The following is a 23,529-nucleotide window of genomic DNA, read 5'->3' as shown; positions in this document are numbered from 1 at the left end:
TTGAACGTGTAGTTGAACCGGTAAACCGCTAGTCGAACCGGACAATAAGAATTAACGACGGAAAAACCTATTGCTAAATACCTTAATTCCATCGCTAATTCTATTTTTTTTAATTTCATTAATTGGTTGTATTGGTTGAATCGGTAAAAACACTGATGTGTATTATAATCTCGAACTTACTTTAACTCTTATTCATATAATTTGATAACCTCTTTTGAACACACATAATAAACCATTGTTATAGAATTTAAAGAGTTTACTACAAGTTATAAAATTTGATGGATACTGAGTCCCCATTTCACTAGGACTCGGTTAACAAAATTCAAAGGACGAGCCAATTCCTAGTCTTGGTAGAAATTGCATGATGCAAGCTGAATTCTATCATCAATAGGATTCACGTAATCCTAAAAACAAAAACTTGTAATCCTAAAAGCACTCATCTCCATAAATACAAACATCTTAAAGTATGTTTTTACTTTCAACCTCTATACAAAGGACTTGAGGTTTGCAAAATTCAAGTATTCTGATACTATTATCAATTAAACTCTCAAGCTATCATATTCTCTTAAAGACCAACTTAGGCATAAAAATACTCATCGGAAGTCGGGTCGCATCAATACAGCATAACTTAATTTACATGAGATTTTAATTTGCAAGAAAAAGTGTAATGGATCACAAGTACTTTCATTTGCCTCAAAATTTTAAATTTAACCAGCTCGATAAGTTTGAAATTTGTTTATGGAAATGAAGTTTATACAAATCATATTATTAACTCCAACTTATGGAGATAAAACAACATATCAGTAGAGAAACATCCGATGTCAACTCTCACATTGTATATTAACACTTCACTCGAAACATTATCGTCTCAATTAACTCGGTCCAACTAAGAAATCAAATTATTAAGAAATAAACAAAAGAAGACATTTGCAGAACAGTTTGATCAACTAATCTCCAGCATAGTGTATATGAATGCCTAAATAGAAAAAGCTTACAACGGGACAGCAAGAGAGAAGACACAAAATTTCCAGAAAAGCTTTCTACGGATCCACACCATCACACGCTGTAACATGAACATTGACTGAACAGAATAGAGCGGTTGCAGAGAAGAAAGACATAACTTTTCACAGCACAATCGAACGATTGTATGACGAATACCAATAAACAGATTCTTGTCTAGGATTTTATTTCCTTGTTGACATTTTCGACTCCACAACTCTTTAAAGCCTTCAATTTTTTGTAACCTTCATCGGTGTGAAATATCCTGACACCAAACAGAAAGTGTGATTGATAACATTGATTATCCAGTGGCTGATAGAATTACATCAATTTATACACGCAGTAGCACGAAAAATAAATGCAACTCATTTTATGAGGAACAAAATACAGAATCAAACGCCGGCTTTAATTATCACCGAAACAGTCAATTATAGCTTTCAATCATGTCAAGTAGGATAAATATTATATTAATGTTAGACAGCCAATAAGATTACAAAACAAGACTCACAAACATATCAATAGCAGGGCATGTGGACCTAAACTCGGTCGGTCTACTCTGACAGAACTAGCAAGTAAGAGTCCGCTCATCAAAACCTTATTGATATTCATATGAAGATATATCACTAGATTCAAGTAATTAGTGCCATTGGCATCCTCTAGTCAACAGCCGCTGATTAAAAATGAAGAATGTCTTGTTACAAAATTAGAGCAAGTTAGAATTGAAAAAGGACATGAGAACTGATTCATCTGAGCCAGCTTTCAGATGTCAAACTGGTTTTCAATAATATGATTGAATGGAGAGTGACTTTTGTTTTCTTAAAAGAACCCGAGTCAATCAGAGGTTATTATGGGGGCAGGAGAGCTCATGGAAATTTTACAAGATAGGCTGAGGCAAGCAAGGAACTGAACTAGGTAAAACAAGAATAAATTCCAGGTCAGCTAAGCAGCAGATAAGGAGCGGAGATGCTCCTTGCCTGATTCATTCAACCACGAAGTCCAACAGGAAGTTAGAGGCTTAGAGCTGCAGTCTAGTATAAAAATAAAGAAGTTTACATTCTAGCCACTATAGAAAGAAAGAGCAAAAAGAGAAATAGCTCACCAGTCCATATAGACAAAAGTAGATGAGTAGTTTCCAGATTTAGTATACAATAAGCGGTGGTGATAGTCATGAAAATCAGCACTGAAACATTTGAAAAACATTGTGTCATAATCTACATAAACAAGCATTGAGTGCTTAAGCTTGCTTTAGAGATAATTAAACAAGTAAAAAAGAGCAGAGAGAAAAATACTGACCCCCCATACAAAGGTATAAAATTGGAAAGGCTCCAAGGGAAGTGATAACCGCAGTGTGCTTCAACTGTCTCCAGAACCCTTAGCACCATCCATAACCACAAAGTGATTAAATGGGGACCAGTGATGGCGGGACCAATAATAGTAGCAAAACCAAGAAACAGTATCTCAGCAGGGTGAGCATATTCGGATGTTAGCCCAAATGGAGTAGCATATCTGCAAATTAAATGCAGAAACTGGTAAGTGGATCAAAAACGCCTACTAGATAACCAAAATACAAGACTATGATAAACCATAAACATTCACATACTCATGATGAACACTGTGCACGTGCTTGTACAGCCACTTAGTATGCAAAATTCTGTGTCCCCAGTAGAACACAAAATCTTCCAGGATGAAGTAGAATATTATCTGCGTTAGGACGACTTTCCTACAAAGAGAAACACGAGAATCTATTATGTGCAAGCAATCACAATTGCTCAAGACGTCGACAGCAAATAAGTTATTCCCAAAAGTGTAGCATGCATCCATTTCAGCTTTGCAAGTACCGCCATAAAGTAGGTAGCACGGGCACTTCATTCAATCAACGTTTTCCATTTCGGAAATGTGTCCGAAATTTGGCATTTCGGACACGAAACTTCATTTTTAACATAGAAATCTTAAAATAACATTGTTTCGCCGTGTTAATGTCCAAGTGTCCTATTTCTCCGAGTCCGTATCCGTGCTACCTGGCAGATACTTTAAATGTGCAACTGAGGAACATAATTGGACAAAAAAGATGTAGTATATAAAGAACCTGAAAATACCAGGACGGCAATGGAAGACTGCTTCGCATGCCCATGTATTTGAAGACAGGGTAGGAGAATATCATAACAGGTAGATTTACACCAAAATGGTACAGAAGTAGGCGAGTAATGCATCTCTCCTGAGCAGCAGGACTGTTGTTTTTAGTCTGCATGGAACAAGCATTAATCAATGACAAGAGAAGGGAACTGGGAACCATGAAAAATTAGCTAAAAATTAGAATAAACAATAAAAAAATCAAAACAAGAAAATGCAAATTGCTCGTGCATGATGAATAGATGACTGTAATGATTAAAGCATCAGAAATCATTTCATGTTTATGCATGAATTGGAAATTCTTGGCTACAGTCAAACATTAACTTTTAGGGACAAGACAGAAACAAATCTTGGCACCAAGTTGCAACGTCTTTTTTTCCTGTGTGTGATTCAGCTTAGTTTGAGAAACAAATATAGAATAACAAAAAACTGGAAAATATAAACAAACCTGAATCTTGTACTTGCTAAGCCATCCAGCCCTTTCAAGATATATGAAAGGAAGCCCAGATAAAAAGAAGATACTCTCGTGAAGAAAAAAGCTTCCTAGGCATGCCAATTGAAAATCGCTGAAATGCGATATCAAATACTGCATTCATTCAAAAAAATAAAACTCATTAATATTTTGTCGGGAGCAATAACATTCGATAAAAAAAATGGAAATTACTATAATTCCATAAAACATTCAAGAAAAAACAGATTTACCAATCTATCATCACGAACCAAAAATAAAAAAAATTAGCAAATTCATTAAGTTTTCAATAAAACACAATCAAATCACAGAATAACATTTAGTATTTGTATTTCACTAATAGACCATAATAACTTATAATGCGTAATCAAATACTGCTTTCATGAAAAAACTCCAAACAAAAAAAACTTGTCACTATTTGTTAAAAACGATAAAATTTAGAAAAAAAATTCTTGAATATCACTATGATTCTACGAAACATTTACGAAAAAACAAATTTGACAATATATCAACACTTGACAAAAATAAAAAAATTCGTTAAGTTTTCAATAAAACACAATCAAATCAAATCAAATCACAAAACAATAGCCATATGAATTTCAGTAATAAAGATCTCAAAATTCACAGCGTTTCGAAATCTTAATATCAAGCAATGAATTCAATTCAAATTTATAATAATAATTACAACAGAGAATAAATCATAAAAAATAATGACAATATTAACAATGGAGAAAAGATCTACGTCACATTCTACAAATCACATGCAATAAAAACCTAGAATCTTCGAACCAAAAAAATGAAAAAAAATGAAAAAAAAATATGAGATTAGCGCGTAAATAGATCGGAGAGAAGCAATGGAAAATAAAAAAATGCATTGAATAAATAAATAAATAGTGGAGAAGATGAAGAAATTACGAGCCAGCCAGATTCGACGAGGGAAGCCATGGACGGAGAAAATGAGAGATTTGCGAAGAAATAATAAAATGATTTTTATTAATGAAAGTTATGGAGTGGGAATAAGTGAAGTAGCAGAAGCACAGCCACGAGATGAAACAGACAGACTGTCAACACGAGGGGAATCTAATTATTATATTATTATTATACTAGTACTAATAATAGTCTACTCCTATTTTTATTTATAAAGGTTAATATAGTAATCATCATAATCCAGCTTTTAAATGATAATAAAACTTAACTAACAATAAATTAAATAAATAAATAGAAATAATATCTATTAACAATTAATATTGTTACTTAAATTACATTTGAGTTTAATTTGCATATAGTTATAGAATAAAATAAATAAATTATTATTATAGTAATAAACTCTATTAGAAATAGAAGAAATTGAACATATACTTAGTAGATTACTATCCAGAAATTATATCATTTAAATTATAAAACTCATTAATATAATTGTAGCTAATTAATAATTAAGAAATGATATTTGTATGTCTGTTCATAAATTGGTAAGTAGAATTCAAACGATTTCTAAGGTCATTTCCAATTCATTGCCCCATATTTAAGGTCATCCCTAATTCATTGCACCATATTTGTTGCTAGAAGTGGCCATAGTATGCACGGTTCGAAAAAAAAATCGGGATTGACAAATCTATCGTATCAAATATAGGGAATTTTTGAAATGAAATTCAATTTTATTATTGTTTTGCTTATTAGATACGGAAATTTATCTATTGCATCAATTAAATTTTCAATTCGGTTCGTTCGGAAAAAATAAATGGTGAACATATATTTTTAGTTTTGGATACTTTCAGTACGGTTTTCAATTCGGATGAGAGATCTTCAAGACCCGTGCACAACCCTACTGTACAGCTCTTATATCATTTAAGCTGTAACTCATTAGTATATAGTTACTCATTAGTATAACTATAATTAATAAATTAATAAATAATATTTGTATACATGATGATAGATTTGTATGTAGGATTCAAACGATTACTAAGGTCATCCCCAATCCATTGCCCCCTATTTAAGGTCATCCCAAATTCATTGCTACATATTGGTTGCTAGGAGCAGGGGCGTGTACGGGTTGGGAGAATCCGGAAATTGGAAAATTTCTGGAACCGTATCAAATGTGAGCGATTTTTAAAATAAGATACCTAAAACCGTACCATAAATCTGTTCGGTTTGATCCAGAAATTTTATTTTTTCGGCACGGTTCGGAAATTCGGTTCTAACAGTTTGGTACAATTCGGTTCGGAGATCACTAGAAACACGGGTATTTTTTTGAAAAGATAATATATATTTTATTTTAAAAGATGTATAATCGATCAGTAAAATTACAAGAATATTATATTAAAATTTAAAAAATTAGCCTGATTTAAATGTCCACTTTTTATATCTAAGAGAAGGATTTTTAAATGAGGAATTTTGAAGGATGACATATTTTTAGAATCCGTAGATTTTTCATTTTTTTTAGCAAATGATGAACACGGGTACATGTGCAAAATTCGTGGATTTTGCTCATCCAAAATTTCTCAATCCAAGCGATGACGCAATGTTGATTTCCAATTAAAACACCATTTAAACTTAAAATATATTATATGTATATTCTTTTAGATCATTAATGTTATTATTTTTATTTTTATTATATTACCACTACTTTATTTTTTTAAATTAAGGATATTGATTCTTGATGAATCATGTTTAATATGTTTCTTTGTTCATTCAAATATTTCTAGTGATGGTTTGACCTGCATGTAGATTTTTGTTGCTTCCAAAAATTTCGCGATGATTCAGACTTGTCTATTGCCGATTTCATGAAGAATCAAAAAGTTTATTTAGCTCCAACATAATTATATAATTTAATCTTTTAAAAATTTATAAAATGATATGTGATTAAGTTGTTTGTATTATAACATATATTTTTTATCTTATGTCAGGTCATCAATTTTTTTTGAAACTTACAACTGTAGGTGATATGATTATTAGCTAATAGAAATTTCTATGTCGATTTTAAAAATAAATATATTTTAATATATAAATATATTTAATAATCAAATATGGATTTATTTATTACACTTATTTTATAGATAGTTAAAAGATATATTTAAAACAATATCTATAAAAAAATTATAAATAAAAATATTGAAAAATACAATAGATGTAATAAGAAAACAGAGTCAACGTGGTCCTGAAATTTGTATTTCGGGATCAAATAAGTCCATTTTAAATTTTTGGATCAATTCAACTCAAAACTCTCTTAATTTAGTAACTTTAAAATTGTACATCTCAAAAGTGGACGTATTTTACTCCGAAAATGCAAATTTAGGGGCTTAATTGACTAAAATGACGTATTCGACCCTAAAAATACAAAATTTGAGTCTATTGATCTAAAAAATTTAAATGAGCTTATTTGATCCCGTGATTAAATTTAAGGGTCGCATTAACTCTTTGTTTGATGTAATAAATACAATAAATCATTTATAAAATGACATAATAACAAAAATTACTATATAACTATATGATTATACAATAATTATAGTATTTTTAATATACAACTTGAACTTTTTGACGGGTTAATAAATAATTTACAAAATAAAAAAGATGACATTGTGAACCGTGAGTGTCCACTTCCATCACATTTGGTATACAACTAGCATTAAGCTGGAGTTCATTTTCATACCAAATGGAGTCTCCATTTCATATTTAGAGTGATTTGGTGGAGAAATGGAGATCCCATTGTACCAAATAAGGGATTTGCCTACGTGCATGCACATGTAGATTACTTCCTTTTTAAGTACCCATATTGTTTAACATCAAAAAGAAAAAAAAACATTCATATTGTTTAGTTATTGTTATTTCGCCTAAATTCTAGTAATTAAAAATAGGCAAACTATCTTTTTAATTTAACTTTTTTAATTTTTATTAACAATGAGCTTGTTTGGTTCAACTGTTTTTTATATCTAGTTGTTGTTAGCTGTTGGCTAGTAGCTAGTAGATGATATACTATACGTGTTTGGTGAGATTTGATTAGCTGTTGTTGTTTATATATAAAATGACCGTAAACGATATAATTTTTATTTTATTTATTAAATTATAAATATAATATATTATATAACATTTGATAAAATTATTAATAATTTTTTTTATTAGAAGTTAAACTTATTTATATTTTTTCATAAATTTATGATTTATTTAAAAAATATATTAAACTACAATTGTTTTAATATAAATAAAATAATATTATAAATGATTAAAGTATTTACTAATAATTTTACTAATTTCATATATTAAAAAAACGATATATTCTAGCAAGAGTAATTTTGTCCCAAAAATTAAAAATATTGAAACAACTATTAGATATTGGCAAAAAATTCTAAAATGAAGCTTTTCCAACAACATTTGTTGGAGGTTCGAAAAACTCTAAAAAGATTTAAAAAAAGTCTCACCAAATGCTTTAGTGAAGTTTTTTTTTAAAAAAAAGTTAAAAACTCCACCGAAAATTTGAACCTACCCCATTAACCTTTCAGTTTCTTTTTTTTTTTACAATTATATGAAGGATAGCAGTATCTTCAGAATAATAATTAATAGGGTCAAAATAGTATTTTTTATTTTAACAAAATTATCCTTTTACTAATTTGAATATGTTTCTATATTACTAATAAAAGAAGGTGGTTTTGTTAAAATAAGATATTTTCCTCTGTCATTATCAGTTGTTACCCTCACAATAGCGTCACCCTTATATTAAATTTAAATATTTTTCTATAACTATATTCATAATTTTGAATTTCATTTTTAGATTTAAATCTTTATGCTTTCTTCATCAATTGCTTCCAAACTTTCATAATAGCTTTTTAAAAAAATTAGACAACATTTGTAAATTTTATCTGGTTACAAATATAAAAATTTGAATTTTAAAAATAAAATTTAAAATGTTAGACATAATCATAAAAAAAGTTCAAATTGAACATGATTTTTAAAATTAAAATTTTTTGTAGTAATTAAAGACAAAATTTTGGAGTTTATGATGTGCCATAAGAATAATACAAGATGGAAAATGGCCGTTTATTATGTTTAAATATTTTTATTTAAACATTATTTAAGATAAAAAAAATATATATTAATAAACTTTTGTGATCAAACGTCAAAAATATTAAACTTCTTGGTCTCCAAATAGAATATAAATTAGCCCCTTCAAAAATTATTTTAATTAAATATAATTAAGTTTAGTCATTATAAAATTATTTCAAAACAATGATTATCATTTTTGGAGTTTAATAAATTGATAACTAGTATTATGTAGTTTTAACTTTTAATAAATGTCTTAAGTAAAATTTATGTTAATTTATTAGAGAACAAAGGGTCACTTTACCCCCCATCGACTTGGTAAAAATATCAAAAATGTCAAAATTAACAAAAAGAGATCATTTTTATTTTGAATTTGATAAAATTGGTATAAAAACGCTTTTCCCACTCTCATCCAAGAGAGTGAGATACACTCTCCGGTTTTGATGGTAGTTTGTTTTTCAAGGTGGTTTTTTGACGCAAAAAATTTAAAATAGTCCTACTTTTTGTTTAATACTCCCTCCGCCCCAAATTGATAAACACTATTTTAAGTTTTTTTGTCCCAAATTATAGGCAGTCATTTATTGCTAAAATGATAAAATGGCATGGATACCCTCGTTAATTATACTATATTACATTAAAAAGAGAGCAAACACCACTAAAAGGAAAAGTCAACACGACAATAAATAAGGGCAAGTGTGGTATATTTTTATAAAATTACTCATTTTATATAGATTTGCTAAATTTTTTGATACTTATATTTGTCCTAATCTGCCTATTAATTTGAAACGGAAGGAGTATTTTAAATTAATATCTAATTATTTAAAAAAAAAGACAATTTAATTCTCTTAATTTTAAAAAGTTATGACGTTGTTGATCCTTTATGCTAAGTTAAGGGGGTAAAGTAATCTTCTGCTCATTTAGTAAACATACAACCGCTAAGTTCTCACTTCTATCAATGTTGGCCTTTGCAAAATCTTTTATTTGTTTTGTTTTTCTATATATATAGTATTACAATAAGGTTAACTCGTCATATTTTTTTGGATTAATTATATATAAAATCACCATCTTTATACGAAATTGTAAAAATAATACAATTTTTAAAATGTGTTAATTCAGGACATCATCTTTCATTTCTTTTCAAAAACAACATGAACACGGTTTTAGATAAAATTTTGATGACTTGAACATCCGATGGGAGTGCCACGTGTCATGCCACGTCAGCAAAAACGCCACTAAAAATGTGCCCATATTATTTTTGAAAAGAAATAAAAGGTAGTATCCTGAATTGCCACCTTTTATAGGTCGTGTTATTTTTGCAATTTCGTGTAAATGTGGTGATTTTATACGTAATTAACCCTATTCTTTTATATTATTAGTTTTTATTTTATTTGATTTTTAACAATTTTTTATATTAAATAATTTCTTAACTATTTAGTTTATATAGTTACAGTTCTTTTATGGATAAAACTATAAAAAAAATAATGTCATTTTAATTGCATAAAACAATAACGTTTTATGTTTAAAATGATCACAAGTGTACAAAATAAAATAATTAAAAATTACTTAAATATAAAAAAAATAGTGGAAAATTAAGTGAAATAAAAGATAATAGTGAATTTAACCTTACAATAATAATAAAGTCATTGCTTTAATCTTTCATATCAGCTAGCCGCCATTTTTTTTCTTTTTCTTTTCACAACACTTTGCCTATTTAATCATTTAATTGATAGGTAGCTGCTATTTTTTCCGAGAAATATATAATTTTTTTAATATAATAAATACAAATTTAAATTTATTTATTTTTATGGATTTTTATCCTTTTATATAGATATTATTTTTTACCTTCATAGATTTTGTTTTTTATGGATATATCGATGGAGCAAAAATTTAAATTGTTATTAATGAGAAATGTGTTGTAATGTTCTCTCAATTGAACTATTAAAAGACATAATAGTCGGTATGTGGTTTAAAATAACTATTAAGTAGAGCAGATAAATCACGAATTGCACATAAAAGAACGAACAAAGGGTCAACGCGCCTCTAAACTTATGACACAGGGTCATTTAACCTAGTTTTTACTTAACTAACCCTAAAACTCTTTATTTTTGGGTCATTTAACCCAGTTTTTACTTGTTTGAGCAACTAACCCTAAAACTTTTTATTTTTGGGTCAGATAATCCCATAATTTATATTTTTATTGCAAAAAATAAGTTTAGAATAATTTTATCGCAATAATTGGAGAACTTTTTAATTTTTATTTCACATCACTCACCTCCGATTTGTATTTTATGTATTTTTTAAAATACAATTATGGGATTAGATCCAAAAATGAAAAGTTTTGGAATTAGTTGCTTAAACAAGTAAAAACCGAGTTAAATGACTATGTGTCACAAGTTCATGGATGCGTTGACACTTTGTTCATAAAAAATCTTTATCAATATAATTGAAGAATATCAATATATCTTTTCACTATTTGATTGATATCTTTCTTTGTATCTTGACATGCGTTTTTTTAACATTGAATCAAGCTGTCCTCTTATTTATTCATTAACATTTAGAAAATTAAGCAAAATAGAGTTAATTCTTAGTTACTTTCATATTAGTAACTCAAGTATTTCCGCACAAAATAGAAAATAGATTTACACACTTCAAATTGAAATATATTTACATGTCGAGGTGTGTCAAAAGATACACAATAGTATGCTATCGGTAGGGATGTTAAAATTGGTTGGCGGGTCGTGTTAACCCTTCCGTTGACATAATTATAGTCAATGCAAATACGATCCATTTAATTATCAGCACAAAAAATATATGGTTACACGTATCAACCCGTATAACACATTTAATCTTGTGAATCAATGATAAATCAAAAAAATACGGTTTATTTTAGATATTTATTATAAATGTGTTGAATATGAGTTATATTGACAACACGATTCATTCATATATATATGTGTGTGTGTGTGTGTGTGATGAATACGGGTCATATAAGTGTGAGCATTTTTTTTTAAATGGACCGAATATGAATAACACTCTACAACATATTTAGTATATTTACTGAGAACATGTTGGTTAGATTGACACGTTATGTTTTAAATCGTGTCATAAATAGATTGAATGAGTTAACATGTCAATCCCGACACGTCATATTTTAAGTCGTATCATAAATGGGTCTAAAAACACGTTTGACTTCAATTCTGTCCTGTTATTTTTATTCGTATTATGAGAATCATCTTATTGTACGAAGATCCATTTTGACACCCGGCCCTAGCTACAAGTTTTGTACATTGTTACATAACTGAACAACAATGCTCAACATAACATGAATCTGTTCCAACAAAAGATAGCAAGTAGATTTTCTCCAGTATTAGGCATGAATACACACTTAAACACACATTACATAATCAAAGTTAATTAATTAAAATACCAACAAAACACAGCCCCTAAACAAGATCATCAAATCAAAAAGAATTTTAACTAACAAGCAAACAAGCCAAAGAGGCAACCAATAATCTTTTGAACAAAGGGTCATCATGGTTCCTAAATTTATGAATTGGGGACAATTAAAGGTGATACTAACTATTTTTATGTCAATTAAAAACAATACTCTTTATTTTTAAGTTAATTAACCCCCAAATTGGATTATAACAGTCCACGAACGCATTTGTTTCGTACAATTGAGGGATTAATTAACCATAAGATAATGAGTGGTCTTTAATTGATTAAAATGGTTAAGTATAAATTAATTGATCATCATACATAAACTCAAGTGTCGATATAAACCCGTTGCTCCTAATACTTTCAGGTTCATCCGCCATCACTAGTGCCTCCGCCGCCCTGTCCGCCTCCACCTCCCTGTCCGCTCTCCGTGGCAGACACATTTGCCGCGGATACTGCCACAACAGCTGATGCATCACCACCAGTAGCAACTTCGCCTCTAGTCTTCTCCTTCGTCTGACCTTTACGATGAGAATTAGATGATTTCACCGAGTCTTCTGCTTCGTTTTCGTTTTCTTTTTCTTTTTCTTCATCTTCATTCTTGTTTTGTTTCTGCTTAAATCCCGGTATGCACCCACATATACTTGCAAACCCCATTGTTAGTCACTTCTGCTGCTTCTACTAAAATTCTTCTTCTACTATATAAGCACACAGGCAGACAATGAGATCTTCATAATCTCTAATTATTAATTAGCATGATTGCTTAGTTTTTTTTTTGAGGAAACAAGAAAATATATTAATCAAAAAGCTGCATATCAGCCATTACAAAGTAATTAATATCTGCAGGAATAATTCCTTTCCAGATTTGGCAGGAGACATTATCTCTAATAGCCTTCTTTGCCAATTGGTGAGCTACTTTATTACAATTTCTGCTAACATAGTTAAAACCATAGCAGCCCCCATCAGCAATCAACTTAAAACAATCAGAAGCTAATAAACCAATCTCATTGCGTAGGCCTTCTTTGTGATTGAAAGCATCCACTACACTTTTAGCATCAGAATTGACACAAAAAGGAGTTAAATTTTCTTTCATCGCCACTGCAATGCCATCACGAATCGCTATAGCTTCCCCAATGTCCACCTCTGCATTCCTTTCATAACGTTTTGATCCAGCAATCTTAGCATTCCCGTCTGAATCCCTAATGATGAATCCAGTACCAAAACAATTGCTTTCCTTATCAAACCCAGCATCTACCTGCACACAGAACGTGTTCCTTCTCGGTGGCACCCATCTTAAATCACCAGTACCATCTTGATTTCTACCACAGACCATTCCCCTCACATTACTTCTTCTGCTCTCCTTCTGGAACTCCTCAATATAGTCTCTGGCCCATTCAAGGACAGAATTAGCCTCCCTTTCACCCTTCCCAAATAACCTAGAGTTTCTATTGTGCCACACCATCCACATAAGAACTATGAAAACATAAAACTCAGAGGCCTTTAAACCTGAGAAAGCTTTAAGGATGAAGTCTTTAATGTTCCACTCCTTTTCAGGTTTAATCTTCACTGCTCCCTCCCAAGTCTTCCAAATTGACCTAGCTTTCTTACAGAACCATAAAGCATGCATAATATCTTCAACACCAGAATTACAGGCAATGCAGCTTTGATGAATCTTCATTCCTCTCTGAATCAAGCAGGTATTGACAGGTAACCAGCCATGGAAGCACTTCCACACAAAAATCTTAATCTTTGAGGGTAAAGTCAATTTCCACAGAGACTTCCACCATCTCTGAGTCAGGTTCCAACTAGAGCTCGCTGGATTCTGAATCAAATTTGCAGCCACCCTATACCCACTTCGCACCGTAAAAACACCCTTCTTGTCGTAATGCCATCTAATGGAATCCTCTTGATCAGTTGTAGCTAAGGGAATCTTGAGAATTTCATTAGCATCCATCTCTAGGAAGACTCTATCAATAAGATCTTTGTTCCAAGTTCCCTGATCTCCCATCAGATCACAAACTTTTGCATCACAATTCAACTTAACTGGACTGATAATCTTGAAAGATCTCTCCCGGGGTATCCATTTATCAGAATATACCTGAATATTTTCTCCATTCCCTACTCTCCAGCGAATTCCAGCTTCAAGAATGTTCCTGCCCCACATTATACTTTTCCACGTGTAGGAAGCCTGTCTTGGGCAATTAGCAGTCATGAATGAACCATTCTTGAAATATCTGAGCTTGAAGATCTTGGCCAGAATTGAGTCTGGCTTGGTCAACACCTTCCAGCCCTGCATAGCCAACATACTCTGATTAAAACATTCTAAGTTTCTGAATCCCATACCACCATTACATTTATCCAAGCACAACTTATGCCAGGAAGCCCAATGAATTTTCCTCTTGCCATCATTACAACCCCACCAAAATTTATTGCAAAGGGCCTCAATCTCCTTAATAAGCCCTTTAGGAATTCTAAAACAATTCATATAATATACAGGAATTGATTGTATAACAGCTTTTAACAGTACCTCTTTACCCCCTGCAGAAAAAAGCTCTCCTTTCCAAGACTGAAGCTTTTGCCAGATTCTCTCCTTAATTGCATAGAAGCTTTCTTTCTTCCTTCTTCCCACCATTGATGGTAATCCCAGGTACCTTTCATGGCATCTCACCATCGTTATCTGCAAAATATGCTGGAGTTCAGCCTTAAGGTCATTCGCAGTACCACTTCCAAAACACATAGCAGATTTTTCTAAGTTAATCACTTGGCCTGAGGCCCTTCCATAAATTTGAAGAATGTTTTTAATAGCTAAGCACTCCTGTTTGCGCATGATTGCTTAGTTAACAAGCATCTTTCATCTAACATAAATCAAGGAATTATTTAATGGTACATATGACTTTTCCTTTTTATGTTCCTGATTAAAGTATTCTATGATTAGTTGGGTCATGAACATAATTTGTAGGGAAAATCAATCATCATACCTTCGGTTATAATGAAATCGACAAATATATCACGAACAGAAAATATAACATTTTGGTTGATAATTTTACAATTAATTCAATTACATACAAAAAGCAAATGAAAAAATGATAAAAAATAAAAATAGAGTTCAATATCATAAGCTATTTTTACAGTAAGTTAATTATATTTAGAGAAAAATTTCATTGTTTTTTTGGATAAAATGGGATAGGCAAATTTATGAATTTTTCTTGGAATATGAACCAATTATAATTTTTTTTTAATATCATTGTTTTCAAGTATTACCGCTCAATTCAACTAAAGACCTTTGAGACGTTATAATTTAGTGATTAAATTAGCAAGTCTATAAGCTGTAAAGTGAACATTCGATGCTATAGAACAGTGAAAGTTAATTAATTAGGCTAAAAGTTCCTTAATAAAAGTTGAAATTAATGATTAATTGGGTTACATCTTAAAAATCAATTAAACCAGATGCCAACTTCTAAAGTAGCATGTGCTGGTGCATCTACAGTTTGTATCAATCAGTCATGGACAGGCTAGCTCTTGCTAAATCGGAATATTATTCGATGGAATCTTTACGCTAACGTCATTCGTGGAACAAATTAATTATCGTAATGTATAATTTTTAAATAATAATCGAAAAAATCGTAAATACTCATTTATTTGTTGTAAATATGACATGACACAAACATTATAACTTGTAAGATAAACACTCTGCTAAATCACATCATGACAGAAAATAATTAACACTAGCAATTATTTAACCTATTAATTTTTAGTACCTTCCGTTTTTCTCCTCACATATTAAATTTTCATTTGTTCTTTTTTTTTAAAAAAAATATAAAGCTCGAAGAAAATATTAAATCTTTGCTCGTTTATTTCCACGTCAAATGATATATAAGATAAATTAACAAAATTGGATCAAATAGCATAACTCAAATTTTTTAATTTCAAAGCAGTATTTTATTTTCTTTTCTTATGTGTTAAATTCTCATTTGTTCAATTTCTTTTTAAAATTGTATAGCTCAAAACAAATTTAATTCTTCACCCGTTTGTTGCTACATTAAACGGTATGATAAGGTGGATTAAGAAAATGGATTAAATAGCAATTTTTTTTAAATAGAAAATTAAACTTTTACTTTCTGACCTATTGCATGCATCAAATTGATTTAACATATAAGACAATTCTTTAAACATTAGAAATAGCCTAGTCTGAATGAAAGAAAAAAAAGGTAGAACGCGGGTCAAAAAAAACCCTAGCTATCTCTCTCTTTTGAGAACATCTCAAATCTTACTAAGTTTTATCTTTTTGTTCATTTGGGAGGTGGTTTTTGGCCATTCTTGGTCAAAAATCACCTTCCCAATCTCTTAAATTCAGTTTTTTAGCCTTTTTTTTTATAGTTTTTATCTTTAATTTTGAATAAAATTTCTTTCTTGGCCAATTTTGGTCTATATCTAGAAATTATTTTCTACCTTAGTATCTTAATTTTATTAGATCTATTCTAATCAAAATTAAGAATAGTTTTTTTCATCGTTGGAGATGAAATTGTTTTTTGCGATGCAAGCGATTTGGATCTCTAAAACAATTACAGCCACCATCTTACGACGGATTTCACCAAATATCGATATGTTTTGCGTCAGTATAGATGATGTCTTTAATATTCAAGAGAAGAGATATGTCACTGAAAATGTGATTAGGGGCTCAAATGATGAAGTTATAGCTGCTAGTTGTAGCAGTCGTGCGATTAAAATTAATATTATCATGGCAAGCGAAGCTAATCTAATTTCCTTTATTTTAAAGGTTGTAATGGATGCCTTCAACAACAACTCTTTGCTTTGTAATATTATCAGTTTGATAGCACATGGCTACTTTAACTTAATTGAGATGCTTATATGTTGTTTTAATTACGATAGAAAATCTCATGTGATAGCATATGACTATTTTAATTTATCTAATTGGTTGGGGCATGTCCCTCCGATTATCAAATTCTATGTACTGGCTGATCAATCAGCTTTTGATTAATAGAAGTTTTTATTTCAAAAAAAAAAATAGCCTAGTCTTTTATCAATTTCGAGCAAAAATTTAATTTTAAATTTTAAGTAGTCTAAAATCCGAACTTTGATTATATTGAAAAAAATTCAAGAGCCAAGTAGGCTATTTTCTCAAAACAAAAACAGGCTCAAGATATAAAAAGTATTGTTTTCAAATAAAAAGAATAAAATATAAATCGAATTAACAAAATAGCATTGGATAAAAAAAAAGGTTAATGTCATCATATAATAAATAACCTTTCATGTTTTTTTTCCCGGTTTAAACACAAACTATAAAACGTCTCAACTAATAACATAATCTTTCATTATGTGGCATATACAGTATAAATGTGTAAAACGACGTTATTTTAATAAAAAAACAAAGCATAAAATGAATACCGGGCTATAAAATAAGAAATTTAGAAAGATTGTGTTAATGGATAAAAACTTTCTAGTTCGTGCTTAAATTGAAAAAAATGCAAAAAAACTGTGGTATATGGTGATATTAACTTTAAAAAAATTGTCTTACGTTTTCGAATTAAAAAGAAAAAAATTGGATAAATAATTGGCTTAAATGCACAAAAAATCACCAACTTTCGCGTGTTTTTGGTATTTAACACGAACTTTTAATTTTGGCGTAAAAATACATAAACTATCAAATTTTTGCATATAAGACCAAGTTTGCATTTTTTTCAATAAACAATGTCGTTTTAAGGCAAAAATGGTGCCGTTTTAGGAGGAAAACGGTGTCGTTTTATGCCTAAAATTATGTTCGTGTTATTATTGCAAAAATCAGATAGTTCATGTATTTTTATGCCAAAATTAAAAGTTCGTGTTAAATACCAAAAACACGCAAAAGTTGGTGATTTTTTATGCATTTAAGCCTAAATAATTTTATATAGAAAAAAATGTCTGAGCCCGGGTTCGAACCGGGGACCTCTAGTGTGTGAGACTAGCGTGATAACCGACTACACCACCCAGACGCTGTTGTTAAAACCATTAGCATTAATTATATATTTGTAAAGTATTAATTTCCCGGTTTAAAATTCATCATCGTCTCTTTTTCTCCTCCGTTTTGAAATTCCTTCCACAGATTGAAAATTCAAAAATTCAGATCAGGAGGAAAAGGAATGAATTCTCAGCAGCTTCACGCATCTCTAGGTCGACGAACGGTAATTTTTCAAATCTAATCTATCTCAAGAAAATCACTAATTTGATCCAATTTGTTTATGTGAAATTTTGATTTTGATGATGATAATTGTTATAGTTGGAGGAAATTAGGCAAAAAAGAGCAGCTGAAAGATTAAGCAAAACTCAATCAGGACCAGATCTTAGTAAACCTCTATTTCCTACCAATGGTCTCTCTATTTTTCTTCTGTTAGTTTTTTTTTTTTTTGATTTTTTTGTGGTTTTTTGATGATCTAATTTGTGTTTTGTTGTGCGCAGATAATGCTGGAATCAAAAAATCAGAAAGCGCAAATCGTCTCTCTGAGGTACTAATTTCGTATTCAATTTGTGCATTGCGGAATTTCGTATTCAATTGATCTTGTTTAATTTATATTTATGATTGTTAACATTGTTAAAAGGAACAACGATTATGCGGAAAATGACATGATTTTGTGAATGAGTAAATGAATTTTATTTTATTTAACTCTAGATTTGTGTTGCATTGCTCATGATATTTTTAAAGTAACATTGCTATGGCAATTTGAAGAAAATTGCGGAAACAATGAGCGTTTCTTTGTAATCATCTTCTTAATTTGAGTCTTAAAGTTAAAATTGGTGAAGTTTTTATGATGAGTTGTTAGATGATACTATCTAGTTATATGAGTATATATATAAACAAATGAGCTGGTAGAAAGAGCACTGTAAATTAACATTAATTTATAGCTTGATCCGCTTGTAAAAGATTCAGAGTTTTTTTTAGGCCATTAGGTACACTTCATATGCTTGGATAAAGAAAAGTGTTTTGTTGCTTCGATATGTGATGAAGCATATTAGTCTTAGTCTCTTAGAGGGATTTTTAACTTTTTAATAGCCAAGTATCTGGTGTACACATTCTATGATTTGGTGTAGATATTTTATATTTTGATACTGGTAGTTTTTAATGGCTTGTGCAGATGGATGTTAGTGGATTGGTATCTCAGCTAAAAGATTTGCAGGAAAAAAATGCAGATTTGGAGGAAAGCAACCAGATGCTCTCCTTGAAGGTATGGTGGCAATATTCTTATTTGTTTTGCATTGATAATTCACATTAAAGAAGAGATTGTAGATTGTGTTAATCAAAGCTGAGTCTTCTGTTTTCTTGCTGATTCAGCTCCAAACAAAGGATGTTGAGAATGAGTCACTTATGCAGCGCTTAAATAACCTGGTAAAGGAATGATTTGTTTTCTGTTCACTTTTCCGTCCTTTACTTGCTTACTAACATGCTGAGCAGAACATTTCTTAAACCACAACGTTTTGCCTTTGTTGAGCATTGCAGGAACAAAATACAGTACCGTCTTTACGTAAAGCACTTAGGGATGTAGCCATGGAGAAAGATGCAGCAGTTGTTGCACGGGTATACATTATTGGCTTATTACTTTTTTCCCTCATATTCTTTCAACTTTGTTGTGTTAGTCTTTTTTCTTTCTTTACTCACAACATCTGATATTTTAGTGTAGGAGGACCTTTCAGCTCAGCTTCGTACCCTTAAGAAACGTTTCAAGGAAGCAGAAGAAGAACAGTACAGAGTATGCAAACAGATTCTGGCTATTATTCGTTATATTCTATCTTAGCAGTGCAGTTTCGTATCCTTAGTGCTTTTTTGCAATAGGCTGAAGAAGATGCAGCAGCCTTGAGAGCTGAATTGAACTCAATACAGCAGCAAGCAATGAACAATCCACTTGGTGGAAAAATCCCGATTGGTAATTCACCTGATCAAGTGCAAAGTTTGGAGAGGGAATTGGCTAGTTTAAAGTCCAGTTTGCAGGTCAGAACTGTTTTCATCTTTTTCCTTTTGGAGTTTAGACTGAATTTCTTATGCTGTTTTACATTTTATAGCAAGAGTCATTGTTGAGGCAACAAGACCTGCGACGATTAGCAGAGGAGCAGGCTCGGGTTTCTACCCTTGTGTCTGAAAAGCAGGAAGTGGAAGAAAAACTTGCTGCTTTGTCCACAAGAGCCCCCGGTATATACCTTCAGGGTGATTTATTACTTAGTTTAGTTGAAGTCGTAACATTCTCATACAATGTGCCTAATTGTCTTTTTTGTTCAAATTTCTTTTCAAACTTATTGTCTGTGGTCTGTGCAATGCAGATGAAGTATCAGAAAAAGTAGCTCATAAGGTTTTATCAGAGGTAATTGAATGCCTCTTCTTGTTATTTATTAAGTTGGCCTTCATGAGTAAACATGGCATGCATGCAACACCTCTGAATACAAATGTCTCTTTTCTGTCTCCTTCTTGATCATTATCCTCTTACCAGGACAACTTCACGCTGATGTTTTGATTCCTTACCATACTTTTGGGCTAACATTTATTACCTTGATGGATATTGTACTATTTGCAGGAAGACAAAGAGATATTTGAGAAGCAGCTGCATGATTTGGCTGTAGCAGTTGAGAGATTAGAGAGTAGTAGACAAAAACTCTTAAAGGAGGTGTGGTCTTTGCTTTCTTAAATGTTTGTCTAACTACGGATGTTAGGAAATTAACTTGGTGTCTGAAGGTGATTTTGCTTCATCATTTCATTTTAGATTGATTCCCAATCTTCAGAGATAGAGAAGCTATTCGAGGAAAATTCTAATCTTTCTTCTTCTTATGAAGAGGCAATCAACGTAGGAAAACAGTGGGAAAATCAGGTAATTGCTGTTCAGTTTAATGTCTAGTAATTATATTTGTGTGCGTGGGGAATCAAAATGCTTTTCAAAAAAATAAAAATAAAAAAATTACTCCACACTGAACAAGATATCTATGTCAAAAATAACACTGAGTTAAAGTATAGTGAATTAATTAATTAAGTACAAAATAGGATGAAATTTGTTTTTGGAGTAATATTGCTGGCTATTTAGATCTTAGTTGAAATGGGGTCACTAATTAACATGCACTTCCATTCAGATATAATAACACATCAATGGTCAGGCAACTTTTAATTTTGAATTTGTGACATTTGTTTCCTTATTTTTCTTGAATGAATTAGCATCTGAAGTTCTGAACACGTGCCACATGGGCTTAGCTCTACAGATAACTCATGTTGCTCTATCATGAACTTGTAGAGTATATTCGCCATAGCTATTACAAAATTTTCTGGGTCTGAACATTGTTTTCTTAAGCATCTGTCATATTTTTATGGATTAATTTTATTGAGATATACGATATGGTTTAAATGTAAATTGTACAGTTGAAGGAATGTCTTAAGCAAAATGAAGAGCTTCGTGGAGTTCTTGCTAAGATGAGAACGGAACAGGCTAATTTGCTGTCATCAGGTGGTAGGGAGTTCCTGAAAAATGCACCAGAACGTTATAGCAATGGGGTAAATGAGACTGATTCACAGTCTTATACGACCGAAGTTATTTCCCTCAAGGTCAGTATTTAAGAATCGGGCCTTCCTTCCTAAACGATTCAAACACCTCTACTTTTTTTAGTTCCAGTCCCTTGAGTCACACAATTTGCAAGATTATTCAACTTATATGTGCATCAATACTTCAGTTAGATTTAAATTTTGAATGTATCAGTCTGCTCACTGTGATGATTGTGTTCTTTATATAGGGTGAACTTGCAAATGAACAAAACAGAGCAGAAGCACTGTCAGCAGAGGTTCTGAAGTTATCATCTAAGCTCCAAGAAGCCACACAAGCATATAATGGTCTTACACGCCTGTAAGTTCTTCCTTTCTCATTGCTATTATAGAGGTGTGCATCCAGTTCAAAGCGAACTTGAATTAGAATTTTAATCATTTTCAAAATCAAACCGAACTGTTTGTTTAGAATTGTTAAATATTTTAAACCGAATCAAACTGAACCAATCAGTTTGGTTGGTTGTCCGGTTTGGTTTGTATTTTTCCGGTCCAGTTTGGATTTTCAGTTCGTTTCAGGTTTTCGTTAGTTGTACCACAAGTGAACTGAGCTTTTTTACTTCCAAAACTGAACCTAAATAAACTATCTATATATATTATAATCTTGAACTCCAAATGAGCTTGCACGCAATTTCGCCAAGTGTCTTTCTATATTTCATCCACGTGTACAACTATATTCAAATTTATTTTAATTCTTATTTATATAATTTAATTAACTTTTTCTTAAACACACAATAAATTTATAGTTATATAATTCAAAGAGTTTAATATAAATTATGGAATTTGAAGAGTTTTGTTTTATTATTTACTTTATTAATTATGACATAAAATATATTTTAAAAAAGTAATTTTAAATTTAATAAATGAAGTTTTAAATCCATTGCATTTAAAAAAAATTAATTATGAAATTAAAATGTAAATAGTATAATTTATTTCTAATATTTAGTATATTGTATATTTGAATATTTCTAATGTTTAATATATTTTATTAATGTTTAAAAAGTTATAAATTTAAAGAGTTTTTGCATACATCATTAATGTTATAAATTATAAAATCAATTATTATTTCAAATTAGTTATAAATTTAATTAATTATAAGTTTTTAAAGTCATTTATTATGAAATCTTAAAAGCCTTTTATATTTTTAATATTTGTAAGTTATGAAATATTAAAAGCCTATTCTTCTATATATAAATGAGAAATAGCAACAAAATTTAATATACATAATTTTTTTATCTTGTATATATGCACTTAGACACTAAAAGTAAGGTATGTATTTTTTATCTTTTCAAATGATAAAATATATTTATATTTCACAAAAAATAAAATTACTTATGGTTGATTTCTGCTCAATTGATATGTTTTTATTGTAAGAAAAAAAATGCATATAAATTAATAATCTATAGTTAGAAAGCATGTTCAAATGATATTATTTTTCTTTATTTGTTTGATGGTGATATGCATGAATCATATTATAAGATAATATAAACAAAATATTTGTTTCAGATTTTATTATCAAACCCGCGCAACGCGCGGGCATCGGCCTAGTTTGTTTTATAATTTCAAACTGACTGAACTTGATTTGTCTGTTTGGTTGACCCCTGCTCATAATTCTTCATGCCTGGCTTACAACGAGCATAGTGGTGGTAAATATGTTCAGACTTAACTAATACTTATTTGGGATGATTATATTTGATATTGCAGCTACAAACCAGTCCTGAGGAGCATCGAGAATAATCTCATAAAAATGAAGCAAGATGGCTCGGTGGCTGTAGTGTGAAACTTGCCGCCTTTACAGCGATATAACTCATTTTCCAACGACCCTTTTGTAATACATACATGTATTTTTGAACGAGGCATTGCTTGATTAAAAGAAGTTTCAAACATTAATGTTCGAGTAGGT

The 23,529-nt window shown here is 30.5% G+C and overlaps 2 protein-coding genes and 1 non-coding gene across 3 annotated transcripts; 1 reads left to right on the top strand and 2 right to left on the bottom strand.

Annotated features, from left to right (window-relative positions):
* Window positions 1-814: 814 nt before the first annotated feature.
* LOC126688239 (methylsterol monooxygenase 2-2) lies at window positions 815-4,692 on the bottom strand. Its single transcript, XM_050382870.2, has 7 exons — window positions 4,514-4,692; window positions 3,578-3,715; window positions 3,096-3,241; window positions 2,600-2,719; window positions 2,293-2,505; window positions 2,099-2,179; window positions 815-1,264 (listed from the first exon to the last, which is right to left on the bottom strand). Exons 1-7 carry the CDS (start codon window positions 4,541-4,543, stop codon window positions 1,177-1,179), a joined length of 816 nt encoding a protein of 271 aa, XP_050238827.1. The 5' UTR covers window positions 4,544-4,692; the 3' UTR covers window positions 815-1,176.
* Window positions 4,693-17,983: 13,291 nt separating this feature from the next.
* On the bottom strand, window positions 17,984-18,057 carry TRNAV-CAC (transfer RNA valine (anticodon CAC)). The gene has a single exon. It is a non-coding gene; the product is annotated as a tRNA-Val (tRNA).
* A 64-nt stretch (window positions 18,058-18,121) lies between these two features.
* On the top strand, window positions 18,122-23,516 carry LOC126686390 (uncharacterized). The gene is made up of 15 exons (XM_050380424.2): window positions 18,122-18,246; window positions 18,342-18,432; window positions 18,521-18,567; window positions 19,195-19,284; window positions 19,392-19,445; window positions 19,557-19,634; window positions 19,738-19,806; window positions 19,890-20,045; window positions 20,117-20,243; window positions 20,372-20,412; window positions 20,623-20,712; window positions 20,809-20,913; window positions 21,453-21,635; window positions 21,821-21,930; window positions 23,331-23,516. Exons 1-15 carry the CDS (start codon window positions 18,205-18,207, stop codon window positions 23,404-23,406), a joined length of 1,359 nt encoding a protein of 452 aa, XP_050236381.1. The 5' UTR covers window positions 18,122-18,204; the 3' UTR covers window positions 23,407-23,516.
* Window positions 23,517-23,529: the final 13 nt, after the last annotated feature.

This window comes from Mercurialis annua, linkage group LG6 (genome assembly GCF_937616625.2).
Source record: "Mercurialis annua linkage group LG6, ddMerAnnu1.2, whole genome shotgun sequence".
NCBI lineage: Eukaryota > Viridiplantae > Streptophyta > Magnoliopsida > Malpighiales > Euphorbiaceae > Mercurialis > Mercurialis annua.
This window is presented reverse-complemented; position numbering and strand designations above follow the sequence as displayed.

Bases quoted from the DNA above. Each gene is read 5' to 3' on its own strand.
- LOC126688239 (XM_050382870.2), bottom strand. From the start codon at position 4,543: ATGGCTTCCCTCGTCGAATCTGGCTGGCTC. The intron at 3,716-4,513 runs GTAATTTCTTCA...GAATGAATGCAG, and splicing joins TCGTCGAATCTGGCTGGCTC to TATTTGATATCGCATTTCAG. The intron at 2,506-2,599 runs GTATGTGAATGT...TTTAATTTGCAG, and splicing joins GTGCACAGTGTTCATCATGA to ATATGCTACTCCATTTGGGC.
- LOC126686390 (XM_050380424.2), top strand. From the start codon at position 18,205: ATGAATTCTCAGCAGCTTCACGCATCTCTAGGTCGACGAACG. The intron at 20,244-20,371 runs GTATATACCTTC...TGTGCAATGCAG, and splicing joins TTTGTCCACAAGAGCCCCCG to ATGAAGTATCAGAAAAAGTA. The intron at 20,413-20,622 runs GTAATTGAATGC...TACTATTTGCAG, and splicing joins CTCATAAGGTTTTATCAGAG to GAAGACAAAGAGATATTTGA.